General features: G+C 43.7%; 1 protein-coding gene across 1 annotated transcript in view; it reads left to right on the forward strand.

The window, feature by feature from the left end:
- Positions 1-23,731, forward strand: part of NINJ2 (ninjurin 2) — a 42,173-nt gene that overhangs the window by 16,812 nt on the left and 1,630 nt on the right. The window contains exons 2-3 of the mRNA XM_058805739.1: positions 22,454-22,685; positions 23,494-23,678. Coding sequence (XP_058661722.1) covers positions 22,454-22,685; positions 23,494-23,657 — 396 coding nt within the window. The 3' untranslated portion in view covers positions 23,658-23,678. The remainder of the gene's footprint in view (positions 1-22,453; positions 22,686-23,493; positions 23,679-23,731) is intronic.

Genomic DNA, 23,731 nt, shown 5'->3' on the forward strand with positions numbered 1-23,731 from the left:
CGTAACTCCTGCGAAATTCACACTCCAGGCTCTGATTTACTTACACACAATTGCTCTGGCTTACTAATTAAGAATAACATGGGTATTAGCCTTTCTTCTTTCAGGTTTTTAAATTGCTGATTTAAAACTTCTCCCGGTGTGAGAAGCATTGCTAAATATCTGAAGTGTAAAACAGCAAGGACATTTGCATCCCAGCCAAAGGCACAGGGGTGGAAAAGAAAGACATGATTTACATTCAGTACCTCTGCCTCTAACCTGGAGGACATCTGGAACTCCTCAACCTCCCCTCTATGAGGAAGGGACTTCTCTCCTGAGGGTGCAAAGCAGATTCAGACTTTGACTCTATTTGTTGCCACTGAGAGGGCTTGAGCTTGAAATTATCAGTTCCCTCCTGTGGCTTTTATATGAGACAAAGGAAAAAGCACTCCAGAGACACATGAAGCTGACACACACACAGCCTTTCTTGCTCTTTCACTCGAGTTCCTAACAGCTATCCAGCTTTTCAGCTCATGCAGGTGTTCCTAACTATCCATTTATTATTTACTCCATTGTTATGGAGTCATACTCCATTTATTGTGAATGGAAATGAAATAAAAACTATTTCTCCATCTTACTTAAGATAGGGGAAAAAAAAAACACCAAACCCACCTTCCCTTTCTAATTCTAAAGGAGATTTCAATGAGTCCCACTTTGTTATCGGTGCTGATAAGGCTACTCTTATGGTAGGAAGAAGGTGATTCACAAGGGTCAGTCTGCCACATCTACTGGTTATTAGTCCAGGCCTTCACCAGAGCACTCTGACAGTGCTGCTGAAAGGCAGGGTGATAACTCATCTCAGCCTGATTACGGCAACATTGCTTCTAAGAACTTGTTATTAACAAATATGTGATTAACTTTGACTTCAGTACTCTGTAGGGATTTATAGTTTTCCTGACTCTTTTGAGTCTGATTTGATAGCAGGGTTGAATTATGAAATTTGACGCCAACTTTGATTAGGTTGCATCAATAGCCTTTTTCCCCCCCAAAAAACTTGGCTCTCTTTGCCAAGTCTTGGTGGCATAAAGGGGTGAACAATCTTTTTGTATCTGCAGAATTTCTTTCTAATAATAATACTACTGAAAAAACAGCAGCAACCAAGATAACTTGCTGTGCCAAGCCAAAGCTCCCAAGAACACATGGCAAGCACGCAGCCATGTGAGCAAGAGGAGATTGCTGAGATGGATGATGAGCCTGGAGGCAGAGGCAGGATGAAGCATGGGCACAGGGAGCTCAGGAGCAGGGGCAGGCCTGGGGGCAGCCATTAGGCAAATCAGGCACGTTCAGCCATGTCCCCATCATGAGGGGTTCCACAGGGAGCCACGTGAGCTTTTTCTGATTGACCTTGATGAAGGGATGCTGGCAGTAGATGGTTAAACCATTTCAGCTGGGGCATCCCCAAGACTCAGTAAACATTCCCACTGGAATGCTCTGCTCCTCCTGGCTCCAGACACAGCAGGACGCTGACTGAAACTCCTTCTGAAAATGATTGTGGTATGTGGGGTCCTGGGGGGACATGGTGGGGGAGCAGCAGCTGCTTTACTCCTCAGCAACCTCCAAACACATCTGGAGGGTTTGCATGCTGCCCCTCCTCCTGCCATGGTAGCAGAAATGGTTTGGGAGGGTCTTTGGCACAGAAAGAAGAGAACAGAATGAAAACCGTTTGTAGTGGACGTTACTTTTAGATTTCATTGTGGTCTTTCCATGGGAGCCTGGATTCCCAAAGGAAAAGAATTGCCAGCAAGGTCCTTTCTGTGCATTTTTCCAGGTAGCTGCAATGATTTCTTTCACATGGGGATGTAATTTCCACAGGGCAGCGCTTTCTCAGTTAGCTCAGGAATATATTCCTGATAGTGCAAAGCGGCCCAGAAACACAGGCTGGTCCAAATGGGGCTGCTTGCTCATTTAACTGTCGAGTATACAGCTGAGCTCAGAAGTGCTTTTTCCATTTCCCCCTCCATCTCTAGGTGTACTCAAGGGATTAAATGCACTTTGAAAAGTACTCATGCTCTGTTTGCAGCAGTAGTCATCCCTGACCCCAGCTGGGGCTGGAAAAGCTGAGACCCACTGCAGGGATTTTGCTAACATTCCAGTGACCTGACCATCCACAGGGACAGGGTATTTTTGATAGGAAGCCCTTAATTCTTCATGCTGTAGACCCAGCTGGTCCACAGAGGCTGACATCATTTGACCACAAAATACAATGCTAACCACCAAGTTTTTTTGCCTAAATATAATTTGATAGCTCAACACATTAAAATTTCTTTTGGAATCAGTGTCCACTATATATGCTATTATTCACCAGTGGCATGCATTCAATGTCTCTATGCAATCATCCAACAGTCTTTTTTCTCTGGATATATTTGCCAAGATGAAAAACAAAGAAAAATTAAAACCATTTTCAATGTGTTTCCAACTGTTGGACTAAGTTTTCTGAGCCACATTGTTGAGTTGTGATCTAAATTAATGAATATTGTCCTTAGCAGCTGCTATTCCAACAGTTAGTCTCCATTTTTTTCTTTTTTGATTATGACCTGTAAACCATTAAACGTTAATATTATCAGGTGGGGCTACACATGTGGACAATCTGGGTTCATTACAGAGCAGGTCATAGGGGAATCTGCTTCTCCCCCTGTAGTCTGGAATGATTTTATAATATTTTTTGGAATTAAGAGTTCTCTTTAAACAAAAAAAAAGGTTCATCTTTCCCAATATACGCTGGTGTTGCTGTTGCCAGTTTGACAACTGCAACATATAGACATTTCACAGGAAATTTGGAGGGGTTTTAGGTTTGTATTTTTTTCCCTTAGGCAGCTCAGAGTCCTGAAAGAGCTGCTGATGAAATATTGAACAAGTGTTGTTAACATCTACTTCCAGCAATACAAGAGCCCAGCTATAAATTTTAGTCAGAATAAAATCTTGATATGGAATAGCTTTCCACTGGAAAATGCTCGAATGAATCATTTTGAAACTGTGTTGAGAATACCAAAATTTGTGCAAGTTTTCCATCTAAATGTTGCAGAATGAAACATTTAATCTTTTCACTTTGAAATAGCTCTTCATTTTGATTGATCTGGTATTTTATGTTACAAAGCATTAAAAATATTTGAGTAGTTGAAACATTTTCTCGCAATACAACGTAGGATATTTTTCCCCTTGAGCTTTTCTTTCCCAGACAATTTTGAAGCATTTAGCATGAGATCAGAGCAAAGTAAAGAGAATGTAACCAAGGCATGAGTGTGTGTTACCCTCTCTCCTCTGGATCAGAGCCACACAAGGTCTGGATTCAGCTTTCTGCTGAAAAGCTTGGCTGCTCACCCCAGGCTGCAGGGACCTGCAGGATCAGCTTTGGACATTCTCTGGTTAAGGCTCCAGTGTCAGGACATTGGCTCCCACAACAGAATCCTCACTCCCTGGCTCCTGCAATTCCAGTGCTGTAAGAACCACTGAGTGTGTGGTCTCAGTAAACACAGAGCAAATTCCAAACTCCGCAGCAAGATATCTTGAACAAACACTTTGTGCCTATAATGCACTGATGAATAAAACAGAGGAGTTCAGGCTTCATGGGGCTGCTGTGTGCAGAACTGAGATTTTCTGCTTAAAACATTTCCCTTTCTTGATCTTGAGAAACAGAGAAAGATCCAAACACAGTTATCTCAGGTGGTTCAGCACCATCCACCTTGCCATGCAGCTGCAGCAGTGTGAGCACAGCTCCACAGCCTTTTCAAGGGACATAAACCCAATGAAATTTTGCATCATCCTGCTCACCCACCATTTACACCTTTGGGATTTCATTGTAGCCAGGTGAATCGCTTCAACAAAAGAAACTTTTGATGTCAGGGCACAACCAAATCAGAATGATGCATTGCCTTTACTGTCTATTTAACTCTACAATTTATTGCCTTTTAAAGCCATGCTAGATTATTTATGGAGAGGGAACTAATAAAAGACACAGATATATGGCAGAGATCTTAGAATGATCTCTGGCAGGGAGCTACACAAAAGCAGAGAAGTCACTGCAGGGGAAAATACAGCTTCTCTAAAAAAATAAATATCCAGTACTAAGAGAAATGCACTTTTGTCATCTTCACATGGCAAGGTCCTTATAAACACCCTTGATTTTGGAATCTCTTAAATTTACACTTTCTGGAATCAATATCCTGATTCCACAGATCTGTTTGAACAAAGAGAACAAATGATTACTTGATTAAACTGAAAAACTGACTAAATCTAACTTCACCTGCAGTGAAATGGATGAGTAGAATTGCTGCTATATCAGCAGCAAAGCTGACTCAAGTTTACCAGTGTACAGCAATACATTTCAAAAGTTTAGGAAGAGAAACAGATACTCAGGAATCCCTGGGGATCACTGAATTATTCAGTGTTGCCTTCTGAGTAAGGCTGATGCTGCACCACTTGGCTGCTTCTGTACCAAATCCAGTAACTGCTATTTGACTGGAGCATAAAAAGGTGATGCATCTTGATTTAAAGATTTCAAGAGGTGGAGAATTTTCCCACTCTCTCATCAAGTTCTCCCTTTCTTCATTTTCAATTTAAACTTAACCTCAATTCAGCTTCCTGTTAGAGGGAGGTTTGTATGCATTCTCCAGCAATATTTAAAAGTTGGTGTAATACCTCATACTAATTAAATCTGAATTAATTTTTTTCCCATTGCAAGACATTTTATAGCATCTTCCCAATTTGTATGGGGTTTCTTTTCTGTGCAGTCTCCAATTTTTATATATTTCTCAGTTGTGAACAAGTTTCTCATGTCATTGTGATATTAAACAAATTAATTTACAAACACAGCTCTGCTCCTGTCATCACTGCAGAACTTCCATGTCCCACTGCAAGCTCATGTTCAGTGCTGTTTCCATTAGGATCCTTAAACGCATTTCTGAAACTGCCTTCCAGCTGGGATGGTTCTTAATCCTCATAAGCTGTGTTTCACTTGTATTGTACTTAGAAATCATTAGAAACACTAGATACGAAAAATAGTTTTTCATATCTAGTTAGACAAGATATGAAAAATAGTTAGAAAAATAGTAACATTTATTATTTCATGCCATATCAATGCAGACTGGCCTGGCAAAATCACCTGGCATATGGCCATGCTGATTAGAATCAAGTTACTTGTTCATACTGGCTCAACTGAGGCTAGTTTCACTCTGTGACACACCAAGATAAATGATCCCCTCTTGCCCTCCTTATCTCCACAAATAAATACAAACATTTTTGTTAAATAGCATTAATTTCACTTGCCCCCTTAGCCATACTTGGAGCCTCATGGCCCCTGCCACAGGCTGCCTCTCACATATTCTATTCTCCAGGCCTGCAAGGGTCTTTTATAACACTTATTCCAAGCCAGCTTGGGACTCAAAAAAGCCACAGATAGAAATGCTGAACTGCCTCAGCAGCAGGCAACACCTTTGGATGGCTCCAGCTGTGCCAAAGCCAGCTAAAGCACCAACTAATTCTGGCCAACAGAGCACATCACTGGGGCTCATTAAAGGCTGCAAAGAGCAATAAATCTGACAGGGTATCAGTTAACACAATCAATATTTTCAAATTATACTCTCTGAAACAAAAAAAAAAAAATTATGCACAGAAAGCCAAACCTCACTTTACACTGGGCACAATGTTGTCTATTTCCTTTCCTGCTCTGCTAGTTGAATCCCATGTCAAGCTTTCTCATTATTTTCCCTCTGCCATCAAAGAAGCTGAACCAGGGGTACCAAGGTGATTTTGTTTTGCCCCTTTGTGGTAACTCTCCTCTAGACTCACAAGTTTGCTTATTGCTCAAAGACTTATTAAAAGTTAGCAAGAGAAAGCTGTGTACCTCACACAGCTCTTTTGCTTACCTGGTGCTGTTTAGGCATGCTGGGATTTATTTTTTTATTCTTTGTGGCTGCTGGTTTTCATCTTTCATGGCCATTTGTGAGGGCTGGAAAGTGTTCCTGCATTCCCTGTGATGCTGCATTGCATCATCACAATTCTCTTTAAACACAAAAGGGAACTACTGAATATTTCTGCTGTTCCTGAATCATTAAGACTTTCACCATCTTCTGCTAAGCAAGTGAGCCATACAATTGCTAGAAATTATTTTATTGCTGTTACCCTTTAGAATGCCTTACTGTCCTTAGGCTGCAAGGTAGAGGTTTCTTTTGCTCCCTTTCAAGTCTTTCCCTTCTTTATATTTCCACAGGCTCTAATTTACATTAATTGTTGCCTCCTTCCTCTTTCTTCTCCTCTTCCCCATTTATCAGATATATTTTTAATAGCTGCCTCTGCTTCCTCACTTAAACAGGAGGTGCCACTAACCAAGGATGTCCTTGCTCACGATTATGAAATTGTGGTTTTTAGTCATCTAGTAAAGTTTCCTAGAGTAATTTCCAGTTTTCATTCACATTTTCCTGTCTAGATGTCACAACTTCTGTCCAAGCTTCTCTTCCCAAACACATCCATTCATCATTTTTTGGTTGCTTTGCAAAATAGGCCATGGGGAGCATCACACACAAGGCTGGGCAGAGATACAGAAAACAGACTCCAAAGTAAATCTTGTGTCTTTCCTTAGACAAGGCAGAGGATGGAAACTTCTTCATTTAACATCCTAACATGAAAAATGAGATTATATTCAATGTCTCTTCAGAATATGCTGGACTAGGCTTCAGGTCCTGTTCTCATTTGGTCTAATTACAGAGTCATTACCAGGAATTACTAAGCTTGCACAGGCAGTCTCTTTTCTAGGAATTAACCAGCCCTACTCAGTTTGAAAATTATAGGAAATATGTTTTAGGCATTATTACCAAAGAAAAGAGAGGCTACTGGGAAAGTGAGATTAAAAAGTCTGGAAGTTTTAATAATTACTAAAATACCAACTACTTACTTATTCATTCCTATTAAACCTTTCAGAAACCTGTGTTTTATTAGCAGAAGTGATAACTAAATGTGGTGTTAGCCCAGCTGTTTTGCACTTGGGAGTCCAGATTTTTAGGAGCACCTAAAATGGTGAAAGATGGATGAAAGATTAATGAAAGATGGAAAATGTGTAGTGTCCCCTAAAAACTGAGGGCAGATGAATGGAGTTGCCTCATCCATGCTCCTCCTTCCTGTTGCATGCTGTGTTTGAGAATGATAAGGAAGCAAAGGGCAAGTGGACATGATGATGCAGCTTACCAGAACTGAAAGTGCTAATGATTATGAAATTAAGAGGCCTGATTACAACTGAGAACTGATTAAGCAAAAATGTGGTAGGAATATAAAGCTATGTTTTGGTAGATTTTTTTTGGGTTGTTGGTTCTTTTTTGTTCTTTTTGTTTGAGGGCAAGTATGATAACACACAACAAAAGAAGCATCCAGCTATGCATAAGCAGAACTCCTGGTTTTGTTTTCTGGGTGGTGGGCATTTTTTCTTTGGTTATTTTTTTCCCCCTTTTTATCCTCCCTAAATGAGGTTGACTGCAGTAGCATGAAGGGAGAGGAAGAAAGGAAGAGAACTTTTGGGAAGTCTACCTAATAACCATTATAGAAACTTTGCTCCAACATGAGAGCTATTCACTTGATTTTAATGCTGCTATTTTTGGGGAAATAAAATAGTGCACAAAGCAGGTAAAAATGGCTAGTAGCCAGGAAAAACTAGAAACACAGGAGAAGGAATCAGGGGTTTGGGATATGGATCTGTCAGGAGGAAAATGACAATTGTAAACTTCAAGACAAGACTTCTTCATCCCAGGTCTGCTACTGCTCCTTCAGGCCACATAACTGATGCAAGAGCTGAGTTTTGTGTTTCATGTATAATGCAACAGGAGAAGTAACTCCAGTGCAGGAATGAAAAAAGTTTGTTTTCCATCAACCCCAGCCTCCCTTCTTAGCTGATTTTAAAGTTTCAAATCTCTTTCCAGAAGAAAATGACACCCACATAGTCTAGAGTTCAATTTAGTTATCTTGGAAATGTGATGATGAAATGGCACTGCAGCTATTTCTCAGTTATGGTGAAACCAAGAAAGTTTTATGAAAAGCAAAAAAATAAAAAGGTTTAACTGGGGCAGAGACTACAACTAGCTACTAAATATTTTACTACAGAAAGAGATCTGGAACATACACAGTTTGGTGCAGCAGATTTGGTTTTCTGTGCTATTGGCAATTCTTTTTTAAAAAATTAGGTCACATTTTCAAGGAAACCTCAGTAACTGGCATAGGTGGAGATGATACACTGCAGCTCGAAAGAAAAATGCTTTTTAACAGTAGCATCTTCCATCCTATGTCTATTGTTTTTCAGTAAACAACAGAAGATTTGTCAAATTAGAGTGGCTGTATTTAGTCTCATGTTTACACTTCTCTACAGTTGAATGCTAAATTAGAGTTGTCACATTGTCATCATTCTCTAAGCTTAGCTGCTTTGGTGTTTGTTTTTTCCTACTCAGCTTTCCTTTACACATTCCTTCAAATTATGGGAAGGATTTACTTTGAACGTAACTATTTGACTTTTTTCCTGGTAAAGACTGTCTTTTACTTCAGAAATATAAATCTAGAGAGATGTAGATATATCTTTGCAAGGTATATGTATTAGTTGTTATAAATGCAAAAGACAAGAGCAGGTATTGTGGCTGGCTGTAGAACACTTGTTCTCTGACCAGTCTAATACAAATTTATCCTTACTTAACCTTTGACATCCATCTCTAAAACACACCTTTGAGATCTCTAAGAGAAAAAATAACCTCTCACAGTGGTCAAACATTGCAGTAGGTTGCTCAGAGAACTTTTGGAGACTCCACCCATTTAACACTGCAGTGATATGACCCTGAGGAACTTCAGGTATCTCCACACATGGCCAGGTTTTGAGCAGAGGGTTGGACCTGGTGACCTCCAAGGGTGGCTTTAGCACCTTAGAGCAGCAATGAAGGACATCCCCACCAAGTTCTCCTGGCAAGTGTAAGGTGGTGCTGGGATCAGGCACCCTGGATCCACTGATGGTGATGCCAGCAGTGACCGTGGAGCTTGGCAAGGTCAGGGCAGACAGCACAAGTGCAGGGAGAGCTCATGTGGAAGGCAGTGCTGATGGATGCTGCTGCTGCTGAAAGCTTCAAATATGCATGCTGCTGCTCTGAGGGGAGGATTGCTCTTCCATGAGACTGGCCACAGAGGCAGCCTCCCCTTGACAGAAATACTGTTCTTGAGTACGTGAAATAATTATGAGATGAACATGAATTGAAAGTGCACTTCCTCTTGACCTACTTCCCAGGCAGAGAGGCACAGCTTGATGCCCTCCTGTTTGGAGAGGTAAAATTATCTCTGCATTCCCTGGGCTCCACACAAGCCTCTATTGTTTGGTACCAACCACATGGCTCATTATCGTGCCTACCACGCAGTCTCTCATAATGATTTCCTTCCCTCTCCTGTCAACACCCAGCTGACTAACCCAACTGGTTTCTGGGCAGAGACCTGGACCTGTTTACCCCTCCATAAATACACCTTTTTTTTGTTTGTACTGTGGAGGTAAACATGCACAATGGCAGTGTAAGCTGGCCTTGGGAAAGTGGCTGGGCACTCTGAGGTGCTGCAGGACTACAGGCATCAGATTCCTTCCTTGTTAGGGGAACAGAGCTTTCCTGCTCATAAGGCTGTGGGATGGATCCTTTACTCCACCACAAAATCAATTACATGTGCCATTAATGCCAGTGGAGTCTGGCTGAGCCCTGGTGGATAAATCCTGCAGCAGCTCAAGGGTTAGAGCAGGACAGTGGTGCCAATTCTGTGACAGTCTCCTGGCATGAGGGATGTCAGCTCCAGAAATAGAGCTTTTGACACAGGGGCTTTTGTCCCGGTCCCTTCAGAGAGCTCTGTGGCTCTTATTCAGGTGTCTAAGTACAGAGGATGCTCCAGCACAGCCCTTGTTGGCATTTCAAAGCCATCAACTGTGCTGGCACTGCATGGTCCTTGCATCAAAAAAACTGTTTGAAAGGGGAGAAGCTGCTGGGATTTTCTGCCCTGGATATACTTCCCCCTGCCTAAAAAAAACCCCAAAACTCAGTTAAATCAGTTCATGTGTTTTTAAAGGCATTTGTTATACCTGATGTCTTGCTATACCAAGTTGTACTGGAAGCAGTAGAGACCAAGGGGTCACTAAATGATTTCTTAGTTAATCCATAACCTGTATAAACCACATGGAGACCAGGGATAGGATGGTGCATGAATTGCCAGAACAAAAATCTCCATTCCAGCCTCCCAGGCAGAAGTCTGCAGGCCACAAAGAAGCAAACTTCTGCTAAGCAAGAACCTGATCATGGGTTGTGTTTTTTCCACACGTACACGACACCAAAGATAACAGCTTCTCCTGCAAACTTCCCCCAGGATGAATTGTGAATCAGGGTTCATGAATCACCTGCCAAACCCTGCAGTGTGTCAGCGATAAGGGAACACAAACCCAAAAGTGCAGGTGCCATATCAGCAGCTGTAGTGGAGCTGACAGCACAGCCAGAGACAAGGACCATTCCTGAATTCTTTCCTGGCCATGGTTTCAATGCTCCATCTCACTTTCCACACTAAGATGTGACACATCTGAGCAATGTGACCTCTGTGACAGATCTGGATGTCCATCTGAGCTCCCTTGCCTTGTCAGCAGTGATGATTTCATTCTGTCTGGGCATCCACAGTTGCTGCTGTAATCTCAGACATCACTCACTAATCTCACAATGACCAGGTGTGCCCAATAACCAGATGTCATTCTGGATTTATCTTATCTCAGGGTGTGTGTGCATGGGGTTTTGGTCTAAAATCCCCCTCCCCATGTACAACGCAACATTCTTCCTCCTGAAGACAATTCTGTTATCAGCAAGGATATTGAACAGGGAAACTCCTTGTTTGAGATTAATTCAAGGAAACTGATTCAAAGGCATTGTTTTGGTTGTCTAAAATGACCAAACCACAGCTCCAGCTGAACTGATTCTCCTAATTTATTTTTACAGTCTAATTAAATTAATCTTAATTAATTACACTAGAGAAGATTGCCTCAAGTCCTCACAAATACTGAAAGCATGCCAAGGCCAATACGAGTCATTAATCAGCACCTTTGGACAGACAGCCACACCCCAGGGCTGCCCACTCCATCCCAGCTCCAGTGGATCCTCCTTCCCCACAGCTGCCCATGGAGCCAGGCACACACCAAACACAGCCCTGTCTCTAAGGGAAGCCATTCCAGAGCCATTTGCTTAAATACTGCTTTGGCTTCCCCATGCAAAGCACTTCCTGTGACACCGTACAAATGTCAGCATAATGAAGCTTGGAGTTTATTCCCATCCAGTTTCCAAGTGACTAGTAAGGTCTCAGACAGCCTAATTCCTCAGAGACAGTATTTTCCTCCACTGTTGCCTGGAACAGCTGCCTGAGCAAGGTATTGTGGCTGAGAAGTTCCCTCTGGTTATACCAGAAGTTCCAGCCCTGTTAGGCTCATTATAAGGATCAACATTTAGCTTAATGGTTAGGAGAGATCACTGTTAATCTTATAAATCAGTTATTGCTTCCATGAGCCTGGAATGCTGGATGCGCAACAAGGGCTGGTGTCCTGCTGCTGTGATCAGGGACAAACCCATCCAGGCCACCCTGGCCAGGCAGGAACCAGGAGCCAGCCATCCCATTTTCCTCCCCACACATCTGCTGTTTGCACATCTTCAGCCACGAGCTTCCTTAGCAGCCCATGAATGCTTACAAACCAATTTCTACTCAAATCTAGAAAGACCTCCACGCTTTTGGAAGCATCAAACCTCATTTCCTGGCTCACTTAAGTCATCTAATCTTGAGATGTGGTACCCTAAGCCCTTTTGTCTGTGACCTGGGGTAGAAAAGGATGGTGTGGGTTCCTTTTCCTTCACCACTTAAGGCTATACAAGAACATTTCTTCCACAGCACAATTGCTCTAAATTGCGACATTAAAAACTGAAATATGAGAATGACATTTAGGTCTGCTTGCATTCTGTGTGCTATAAGCAAGTGAGGTTGCACAGAATTTAAGTGAAGGCCCATTTTATTTCTATACCACTCTCTAATCTCATCCTTAACATCCCTATTACATAAAACTGAACAGCCACAGCACCAGCTGTATGAGAATCTGAGCCCAAAACTTAAAACATCTCCAAGCCCTACTGCAATGTCCTACTGCAGTGCAGGAAAGAAAAATTGAAGACTTCAGGGGTCTAAAATTGACATTCAGGACATGCAGTGTTAAAGCAGGAGAGACAGTTTTAACTGAGGAGAAACTTTATGGGAAGAATGTGTGTCACGTGGTTTGTATCCAATATTCAAAAGAACACAATATAGGGCCACAGCAACCATTTAAAAATCTATCCCATTTAATAAGAGCCAGTTTTACATGCCAGCTCTCATGCAAACTTCTGAAGTAATTCTTTTTGCAGTTCCCCTCCCCAAGCTTTGTTGTAAAGAATATTCACTGTTGTCTTCCAGTCACTGCTTAGTCCAGGGTCTTGTGTATTATTTAAAATGCAATACAAAACCATAAAATTAAAGCAAAATTAAGATTTGATAGAAAATTAATAGAAGGAAAACAAGAGGGAGCTCTACAGTTGCTGAATTTCTTTTACTGTATGGATACTTCCAGCACTATCTTGAATGAGTTACATTAACATCTTTGAAGACCAAAGAATTATGGTTTCTGAGCTCTTTGCCCTTAGACTTTAATCCCTTCTGTGCAGCTGCACAGAGAAGTTCCCAAATTATTCAATGCACTTTTGCAATACCTCCTAACCTAGAATGCCTGTTTAGAAGGCATATAACCCTTTTTTAGTCATAGTTATATCCAAATTCATAATCCACTGGAAAAAATTGTTACTATATTGGCAGAGGCACAGGATAATAAAATACCTTAATGATGATGCTTTCAGGGCCACACTTTTTGAGTGTAATTTATCATGGCTGAACTTAGGCTGATATGGACAAAGATAAATGTTTTAATTGCTTAACTTCCACTGAACTCGGTGGAAGTCAAACAGGGGAGCCCCAGTACCATTTTTCCAAGGTGGGAGATATCCCTGCCCACCAGCTGTTTCACTTCTGATCTGTGCCCAACAGCAACTCACAATTCATGTTTAAAGTACTGATACATCAACGGCTATTTTTATAACCCATTAAATCACTGCCCTGAACTTAGCATGCCTAACTCTTATAGCACCACCAAGCTGGACTGGAGGATGAGAAGAAAAAGCATAAACAATCTTATCCTGTAAATCCTGTCAATACAGCAAGCTACAAACCCAAACAACAGAATGACCCCACCCTTGAAAGAGCTCCAGAAAAACAATGGGAAGCCAAAGTTAATATTTTTAATTACCAGGGAAAACCTTCCATTCCAGAACCACCTTAAACCTCCCCCAGGAGCTTTACTGTACTGCATCCTAAGGCAGGGCCTTGGCCCAGCCTCCAAATTATTAAATCCTTATAAAGCAACACAGCACTGGATCTGCTGATTTCAGATTTTCCTTCTGTATCCAAGGGTTTGAGTGCATGTTGTATTGCATTTTTCTTTTGCTCTGAACGTAAGAAGGGCTCCCTTGGTGACCCAGTTAACATGCCTCATCCAACCATTTATCTAATTAAATTGTTCCTCCCCACACATAATTTTTTTAAAAGCTTAATAGTCTATTATCACACATCAGTTCTACAAACTAGAAGCCTTTCCCTTGTTTTGTGTGTGCCTTTTGATGGGAGGCAATTCCATCTCAAGGTTTTGTCTGCTTCAGGTTTCTGTCTCATATGGCCAAAAATACAGATTCTGGCACAAAACCCCCTCTGGATTTTCCTGTTGGCTCAAAGTCTTGTAACTTCAGTCAAGAACAGCAAGGCTACAGAGAAACCTGAACATTTCCTGTGCACAATCACCCCCAAAACAACGTCTGTGTCCCCACAAACAAAATACACTGAATGCACCAATGAGAGAGGAAAACTGGAAAGGAAGAAGCAGAGTGAGGTTTTTTTGGTTCCAACAGTGAGCAAGGACTCAGGAAGCTGCAAAAGGGAGGCAAAGCTGCATCTGTCAGAAAACTGGATCAGATTCTGGGTTACTTCTGCTGCAGGCTGCCTGTGTGCTCCTGAGCAAATTCTGCCTGTCACAACAGGACACCCATGATGTGATGAGGAGCCTGGGTGTCACTTGACTCTGAAAATAGAAGCATCCCCTCCTTGTGGGACACATTCCCTGCCTCTGCAACTGTGGCAGCCCCTTCTTGACCTGAACTGCAGTGGCAATTCCTCCTGAGAGCAGCAAAGAGCTGTGGTACTGACCACTTAACCTGCTTACAGGCTCAAAGGGACAAAATCTCAACCTCTGCTGCTTAGAAAGGAACACCTCAAGGCCTCCAAGGCATTTTACTGAGTAATTTTCTGCTGTTATCTTATTGCAAAACTTCCATACCTTCTCAGTGAGGTCTCATGGGCAGCTCCTTGTAGCACTGACTCCTTCTCCTCCACAGCACAGCCAACAAACTCCAACTCCTCTCTAACAGCTAACCCACTCTTTTATAGCAATCACCCTTATTGGACACAGCTGTGGCCTGTTAAGGGCAGGCCTGCTCCCAATCCTGATAATTAGTACAGCTGCAGCTCCTCAGGGGTGAGATTGCCTTCTGCAATGGTCTGCGTGTCTCTGTGACATTCTGTCCCCCCACAATTTCCATTGCTTTGTAACTCTGACCCTATAAAGGTTTCCCACCAGACTGGCAGAGTCTTTCAAAGCAACCACTGACATGTCCAAGAGCTGTCTTGCATAGATGAGCTCTCTCTTTTTAGTCCCCATTTGAGAATGCCTGAGAAGGAGATGAGGCAGCTCTCTGTGGCAGGTGTCCATGTGTCCATGTCCGTATGTCCATGGTGTGCGTGGCACGTGCATGTCAGAGACCAGAACCCCCAATCCCACTGCTCATGGATGTCAGCTCTGACAAAACCCTCAGCCATGTCCTTCCTTCTTCCCACCTGGCCTCACACAGCTTCCTTTCTGTGGGGAGCACTCAGAGGTGGCCAGGGGCATGGAAAGCTCAAAAGATGCAGATGAACCTGAGCTCCTGGGAGTGAGGTTTATCTGGGAAATGCTGCAAGATGGAAACCACCTATGGGAATGAGAAAATCACCTACCTTCCCTGCCTGATGAATTCAGTCCTGCTGGATTATGTCCACAACACAGGAATATATTGCACCTCTCCAAGAGATCTTACCCATCTCTCTCACCCCACACATCACCCATAGGTGGATTCCTGTTCATTTGCAGATAGGGAAAACGAAAATCCAGGATGCCCTGAGCCACCTGGCAAATGGCAAATTAACCTTGGGCTACCTCACATGAAAAGCAACATCAGGCCAGGGCTGGAGCAGTTCTAAATTCAGAGTTACAGGTCACAAGGGACCATTGCTATATGCTTGTCCCATTCTGAAATTTTTCCCCTCAAACATCTGCTACAAACCACAGTCAGAGGGGAACTGGACCTCTGGTCTGATCCAGTACAGCTGTTACTGTGTTCTCCCAGTTTCAGAAATCAACCTGACCCCTCAACATTGGATACAAACACGCTTAGACTTGGAAGGAGTTCAGTTTTAGGACCTTGCTTTATGAGTGTTTTGAATTAAAATGATTTATACGAACACATTTGCTCTTTGGATCTGGCTGCAGCCTGCAATCAGACCCAGCTTTTCTTAATATTTTGGGCCATAAGCCATCCAGCTTAGGGATTTATTCATCTTAACGTGTTTAGCTTTGTAAGCACAATGCAGTAGTTACTGTTGTGCCTCCCAGCTGCTCTTCCATTTTTTATAAACTCATTTTCTCTGCTAACCTACTTTGAATTTTTTCTTCTAAAGCTGTTTTTAGTCTTCCCCTGCTCTCTTTTTTTTTTTTTTTTTTCCTCTCCAAAAACACTGGGATAAAACACTAGTGACTTGAATAGGCTCCAGCTTCTATATCCTGACTTTCGAAATAATTGTTCCCACTAATCCTTTTGAGTGCACTCCCAATTCCATATATTCAAAGAGCTGGTTCCCCCATGCACATACACACCCAATTGCTTCTGTTCAACAATCAGAGATCATGCATCAGCACATTGTTATTGCTGGTGCCAAGCATTTGGCTCAATTCTTGAGCCCCAAACTCACAAACTGCTCCTAATCCATGGATGGAGGCTCCTCCAGCACTGCCACCACCCTTCCCACCTTGTCCTCATCCCAGCTACTGGAAAATAAAAATTATCTTGTATTCCAGCTCAGCCCTGCAGCCTACCAGTCGATTCCTGGATCCGTCCAATTCAGTTTCATAAATACACTTAACAAGGGAGTTTAATATAGATTTGGTGAGGCAGCTCTTTGAGTGATACATAATTTATGCTGCCCTGTAGCATAGGAAGCCTTGAGTGGCGTCAGAGTGAACAGATTCAAGGAACTTGCCAGACAGCAGCACAGAGTGCCAGAGAGGGAGAGGAGTGGGGAGAGCACCCCAGGAGGGAGGTGAATGAAGCTGAAGGGCTCAATAGCAGGGAAAAACGTGAAAGACAGACAAGGCACAAGGCACAGGGCGAGAAAGGAAGAGAATAAAGGAGAAGAGGAGGAGGTGAACTGAAAATGCAAAACCCCATGGGACAAGCTGGGCTCTGCAGGCTGCAGTGCCACAGCTGAGCACGGAGAGCAGTGCCAGCCCAGGGCAGGGGCACAGAGAGAGCAGTGCCAGCCAGGGCTAATAAGGCCTTGGAGGCTCATAACACACTTAAGATAGCTTGGCTACTCTTGGAGGCATAAAAATTAGCAGGACGGCATCTGTTGCAGTGTTGGAAGCAAAAAGGTTTAATAAAAGGCAAAATGACAAACAGAAAAACCAAGCTAGGTGCTAGACGTTCTTGCTCTTAGTAATACAGCTTACAAAAACAGTTAGTTTCTTTGTTCACGTCCCTTTCTAGTTAATTGCTCAAGTGAAACTTGTTAGCTTCTGTCCAATTAGCTATCCTTAAGTTTAAGGTAAAGTCCTTCAAGCTTACAGAATAAAATAAACTTCTAAAAACGTCTTTCTTTTTTAAAGAAACAAAAACTAGTTTTGTCACTCTCTCAACAAAAACCACACCCCTACACCACACTGTGTGACATCTCTGCCCAAGAGAGCTCAGCAGGTTTACTTGCAGGTATGAGGTGAAACACAGGAGATAGACAAAGAAAATGGAAAGCTTGGTAGACCACAGAACATGAGCAATGCTTGTCAAGTCCATGGAATCTGTGCCTGCCACCTGCCTAGGCCTTCACTTCTGGCTCCCAGCTCCTGGAAGTCACTTTTTGGCTGGAGGACTCTCATGCAAACAGTTGGTGTCAATGGGTTCTCTGTTAAACCCAGCAGTGACCTGTCACAGAAGTGTAAAGACCTCAGAGACAGGTCTCCATCAGGACCAGTCTGATACACGGGGAGGGATACTAGGAAAGCACCTCTGGTTTATTTGCTGGGATTTACACAATGTGAACTGAAGGCAACACAACGCTTGGCTCCCAACAGGACCCCTGGTGAGAAGAACAGATGGCTATATTAAAATGAAAAAATCCCCAAGCACAACTGGACCAGCCAAGAGCCTCCACAGAGGCTGAGGAGGGAGGACTGGCCCTGAACACTCAATTTTCCTTCTGCCTGCAGTATCCGTGAAGAGGTTTACTATTACTTCTGTTCATGGAAAGCAGCCAGGATGCTTCTTGTTGTGCCAAACTGGAGAAAAGCAGCCTTTGCCTCACCAAGTTCACAATGTAGTTACCTTGGGTGTCTCTTCTCTTGCACACGTGTGGCTGTGCACAGACCCATGAGCTGCAAGGGAATCCCAACCCACCAGGGGATCAGGCATGTGGTATTCCTTGCTCTTCCCAGTGCTGCTGCTCTCTGTGCCTGGGCATGTGGGCTAGAAATGGTAAAATTTGCTCCCTTCATGCCAGGTGAAGTGGTCAGGAGCTGCAGGGAGTGAAGGAGAGTAGATAATAACAGTGTCCTTAGAAGCAGAAGCATTGATTGGGGGCCAGGCTTTGATCCCACAAAAGGGAATTAAAGCTTTCTTCTTCCTTCCCACAGAAAGGGGACTTTGCTCCTCTCCTGCTCTGCAAGGTGATGCTGACTGTCAGAGTGCTTTCACCTCCATCAGCCACTGCTCACAGGGTATTTCTAAAGCTGCTGACTGGCCAATGCTGGGGAAACATTCCCTGGGTTTTCCCTTTTTCCCTGGTGCCGGATGCTGTGTGTGGCTGGCTGCTCATGGCTGGGATCCCCGTGGTGGCTGTCTCTGTGCTCACCCCTCTGCATTTGTGTCTGTTTTCTTTGGCATTCTCCAGCATTTCCCTTGGAAGGAATGGCCAATAATACAGCTCCTACTCAGATATCACCCTCTGACAGAGTTGCTTCCATAAAGATTATCATTCTTCTGCTCTGGAGCCTCATGCTGTTCCACTCCCTCTTTCAGGCTGTTCTCCCCTGGGGATAGGGTCACAAACCCCACAAAGTATACAGAGATTTGCAATAAGATCTGCTCTGTAATTCTTTTTCCCCCTAATCTGAAAAATGTGACAAGTAAACTGTAGATTTTGTAGAAATTTTCAAAAAGGTTTGTGCTCCCCTTGACCCAAAATCTGCCAGCTTTGAAAGAAATATTTAGATGAAGCTCCTCCAAAAGTTTACAGAGGAGAGTAGCTATTTCTTGTAAAAATAAAAGCATGAAAACCCCAGAGTATTTCTCTTGAAAACTAATTCTAGTGGCAATTTTTCAGGTAGTTTCAGTGAGCTGTGAAGCTCAGCATACCTTCTGGTACTAGAGTTTGATTTCATAGGCCTGGGGACCTGAGAGCTCCCTACAGCAAAATCAGAGGAAAAGTTGAAAAAGGAATTTTAAAAAATCCATTCTTTTTCTGCAGTGATATTGATCCTTCTTTCCATAAGAATTCCTACCAAAATTAAAAATAAAAGTAGAAGTGGGAGTTGAATATCTGTGTGTGTGTGCACACTTTTGGGTAAGAATTAAGCCTTTGACTTAGAAAACATAGATGGGTGCCTCACTCAACCCCTGAGGGGATCTGTATTACTATGCTATGTTTATACAAGAGAAAAAGGAAAAGGGATTTGCCTGGGTCAGACTGAAGCCAGCAGGGTCCTTGCAGGGAGAGAGGCTGCCTCATAGGGAAAGGAAAAACATCCAGAAATGAGACACAGGAAAGCAGCTCCAACACCAGTTCATCCAGCACTGCTGTATGATTGGGATGGAATTGTTCAGGTCCTCATTTCCCGACTCTCAGTAAGTGGGCAATAGAAACAGAGCCCCCTCTGGGGACAAAAGTGCTGTTTCCAGCAGATGCGCTGGCTCTGCAGCCAGGCTTTCAAGATGGGCTTGGTGTGTGACTGCCAGATCCAGCTCTTCTCTTTACAGAGAAGAAAAGGCAATGATCTCCATTTTCCTAAGGGGAATCCCTTCAAAGTGACTAGAAAGCAACCAGCTCTAACCTGGTGGCATAAATCACTTTGGTGAGCTTCAGGTATGTCCTGTGACTACACTTAGGGCTCCGTTTGCCAGAAGGGAATCACTGAATCTCCTCAGTGATTCCACACCACCTCCCACAGCTGTCTGGGCAATCCTCCTACAGGGGAACCCAGGTTGCTTGTGAATCAGCTCCTGGGCTGCAGGAATTTATAGGACTGAACTTTAAAGGAAGCAAAAGCAGAAATGGGCTTTGGAAAGCTTTGTGTGCATTCTGGCAGCTCAAAAGAAGTGTCCCAGCCATGCATTCATACCCCACAAACAGTGGTTCATGGGTGACAGTTATGGCACCAACATCCCAAGCAAATCCCTCCTCCAGCATTAACCCAAATGCCAGCTCTCTGAACACTCCTGGTTTGTCTAAGCCTCTCCTTATTTGAGACATCAGGCTTCCATTCTTAGCTGCTGGACTAGATGGAATACTGAGGGCCAAATCCATAAAAACCCTGGATCTCTGTAACTTTTCCCTGCATCATAAGGAGTCATGTGCCATGTGCTGGAGTGTGCCAAGAGAAGGGCCATGAAATTGGTGAAGGAGCCCAGATCTGATGGGGAGTGGCTGAGGGAGCTGGGGCTGCTCAGCCTGGAGAAGAGGAGGCTCAGGAGGGACCTTAAAGCTTTCTGCAACTGCCTGAGAGAAGGCTGTAGCCAGCTCTGTGTTTGGGGGCTGCCTATCACAAACCTTCAGCTACCCAGATTCAAGTTTAGTGTCCACCTTCCATCATCCATTATCCTTTTGCAGATCCTTCTGGATCTGCCTGGACTGACAGAACTTTGAATCTGGAGTCACACCTTTTCCATTGTGAAGCTTTTCCAGTTCCAGGTGCTCCACATGGGAGAGAAGCACCTGCCTGTGTTTTCATGTCCCAGATGGGAACATGCCATCACACTCATCCATGAGAGAAAAGTCCATGTCAAAGCTGTCTATTTTCACTGCCTGATCATCTGGGACACAGAGCTCAGGATGTTGCAACTCTGTCCCATTTCACACTCAAGGTAAAGGTACATAAAGGCAGCTCAAAAGAAGGATGTGATTTCATTCAACAAGAGCTCCTGACTTGCTGTATTTTTGTCCACGTAAGCAGCCAGAAACAGATGTCTCAGCCTCCTGGTACCAGTCACTCATTTACCAGCAGCTCTGCCCTGTTTGTACAGCTCCCTTGTTCTCAAACCCTTAACTCATCATTACACAGAGATAAACTATCAATGCTCTGCCTTGTGATGCTGCAAGGAGGGGGATGATTCTTCAGGAATAAGGAAAACAGCACATGAGAGGGATCAAATCACCAACTCTGCACAATTTGGTATTAGTTCCTCTCTGTTCCAACAGGATCACATGCTTTTAGGCCATCTAAGGGGGAGCAGTCCCTCAAGACAGGTTTTAAAAATGCATTCACAGAACATGATCTTTTGCTGGCCTCCTTTCCTCAAGATGCCTCTATTCTCATACCACACTGTAATATTTAAGTCTCAAACACCTACACACAGCTTTGGAGTTTTTACCAGTTCTTTAGACTTCTACTTTTACTTCCTTCCAGTATCTTTCACCTTCCACCTTCCAGAGCAAGAAATATAGGCTTTGCAATGGAGCCATGTAACCACAGGACTGTCACTGTCAGAAACTGTAAGAACTAAATGCTTTGAGCTATCATTTAAAAAAACCCCAACCAACCCAAAAGCCCTTTCCTACCTCAAGCTAGCCCCCTGTTAAGGATCACAGTTCACCAATAGTTCAAAACAGACACAGCCTTTCCCACTCACATGTTCATACATGTCTTTGTCACATCAGGGTGACCACTAGACCAGGGCCACAACCCCCTTCCAAAATTCACCCCAACTTCAGCATCACACACCCCACATACACTGCTCTCCCAGGATCACTGGCTTTGTTCCTGCCTTCACAAATCAAAGAAAGCCACTCTTGCCATTGTTTACCAATGATCATTGGTAAACACAACACTCAACCCAAAGAGAAGATCTGCCTCTAATCCCCTCTTAAGTTTGAGTCTTGTCTATGTCCTAAAGGAAGAGAATTTAATATTCCTTGCAAAATCCCTGGCTTTGGGATAATCTACATTATTGTAACTCTGGACAACCTTGTTTTCCACAAATATACCCATATTTTTTTTAGCCTTGCTGAGCTCTTGATCACAGCAAGTATCTTGTGACTATTAATACTGTTATAGATGGACAATGAGATCATTGGCTCTCACAAAAGATAATTATTGTGTGAATATTAAGAAAAGCTTTGGTGATGTATAGCTATGTTATTGTAGTTTAGATGTCCTCTGTTCTCCCCATGATTCCCTTTCCCCCCTGTATTGTTGCCATTAGACAGCAGGACAACGAGGTAGAAAGAAGGTATGCACATGGGGCAGTTGGGAATGGAAAATCTTGGTGCTTAGGGGATGCAGCAAGACAACACCTGACCTCCAATCCAGTTACAAGAAACCAGTCTCCACTGATAAATGGCACAGAAGAGCTGACTGACAGACTTTGGGAAGGGCCAGGGCTGGCTGATGCAACCCTCAGGGGTATAAAAGACTGAGCATCCATCTTGAAGATGAACCAGCCATGTGGTGTGCACACAGGCAGTTCCCAGTGCTGAAGCTTTTTCCTTATGTAGTCCTTTGTTGTATTTTTGTTAAGGTTTAATAAACCTTTTTAAATTTTCCAAGTGACCAGTTGCCTCTCACAATACCATGATATTGTATGTACTCATTACCATGAGGCAACTGTGAGGGGACATGTTGGCTACTCTCAACACTTTTAAAACATGCAACTTTGACTCTTTCCCAGGCTTTCTAGATAAACCCCAGGGAGAAGCCAGCATATCCCACTGGACACAGGTGTGTCTGTTGGTTTAGTGATTCCTCCTGTCTCTGCAGGGCATGAATCCTCACCTGCGGGTCAACGGGCCCATGAACATCAACCACTACGCCACCAAGAAGAGCGTGGCAGAGAGCATGCTGGACGTGGCACTCTTCATGGCCAACGTCACCCAGCTCAAGGCTGTGCTGGAGCAGGGCACGTCCTTCCAGTACTACGCCACCCTCATCGTGCTGATCAGCATCTCCCTCTTCTTCCAGGTGATGATTGGGGTTCTCCTGATCATCACGGGTAAGGTGCCCACTGGGGCGTGTGTGCAGGGGCAGGGTGGGGGTGGAAGGGAGAAGCTTCTCCCCCCAAACCATTCCCTTCTGGCTCCATGCAGGGCTGGATGTGGGTGGTAGGGTGGGCAGTGTTACTCAGAATGGTGCGTGGTTTGTTTCTTGTTTGCACGACTCTGAGCACAACTTTTCCTTCACTTTCCCACTGCTGAGCCCTTGTTTCAGGGAAAGAGTGGGGATTTGGCCAAGATGGGCCTCTTGCTGCACCTACTGTTATGTACTCCTTCATGCAGCTCTTGCAGACTCTACATTTTAGCTGTAATTTATATCTTACTTCATCTGGGACTTAATAGAACAATTCTGGCAGAAATATTCCCTATATTTACCTCACATTTAACCAATCCCACAGTTGTCCTAGTGGCCTACAGACAGCACATTAACACCAGCATTGGTTTGCTGGTGCTTGCCCAGTGCTCCATCTGATACAGGAGTTGCTGTATTTCAGTCTCCAACACATTCCCAGTATTAAAAACCTGCAAAGGTGCTGCATTTTCCTGAATGTCCTACATAGGTTTTTATGGGGGGACAGAGGATTGGAGGCTTTGGAAAACCTGTGACATGTTCCTCTGCTCCAGCCTTCTGTGTCATCCTAGAGCAAGCTGTGGCTCCTGCAGCATTCCTGTGACCACTCCCTCTGCTCAGTGGCCTCAGCACTCAGGGGCACCATGAACATTTACCAGGCAGGGGAGGCTTGCAGGAGGTGGGGGACTTGGAGTCAGTCTGCAAATCCCTTTCTCTTTTTGCATGGTATTGCACAGCTCGTTTGAACCTGAATGATATTGCAAAGCAACCCCGCCTGAACATACTCAACAACACTGCCACAGCTCTCATCTTCATCACAGTCATCCTCAACATCTTCATCACAGCCTTTGGGGTGCAGAAGACTGGCCTCTACCCTAGCAGGAATTTTGGACCTTATTAATTCATGGGGCAATGGACTCAGGTAAGAAAGGGTGAGTTCCCATCACTGCAAACCCCTGGGAGGGATCTCAGTCT

Source organism: Ammospiza caudacuta, chromosome 5 (assembly GCF_027887145.1).
Source record: "Ammospiza caudacuta isolate bAmmCau1 chromosome 5, bAmmCau1.pri, whole genome shotgun sequence".
NCBI classification, from domain to species: domain Eukaryota; kingdom Metazoa; phylum Chordata; class Aves; order Passeriformes; family Passerellidae; genus Ammospiza; species Ammospiza caudacuta.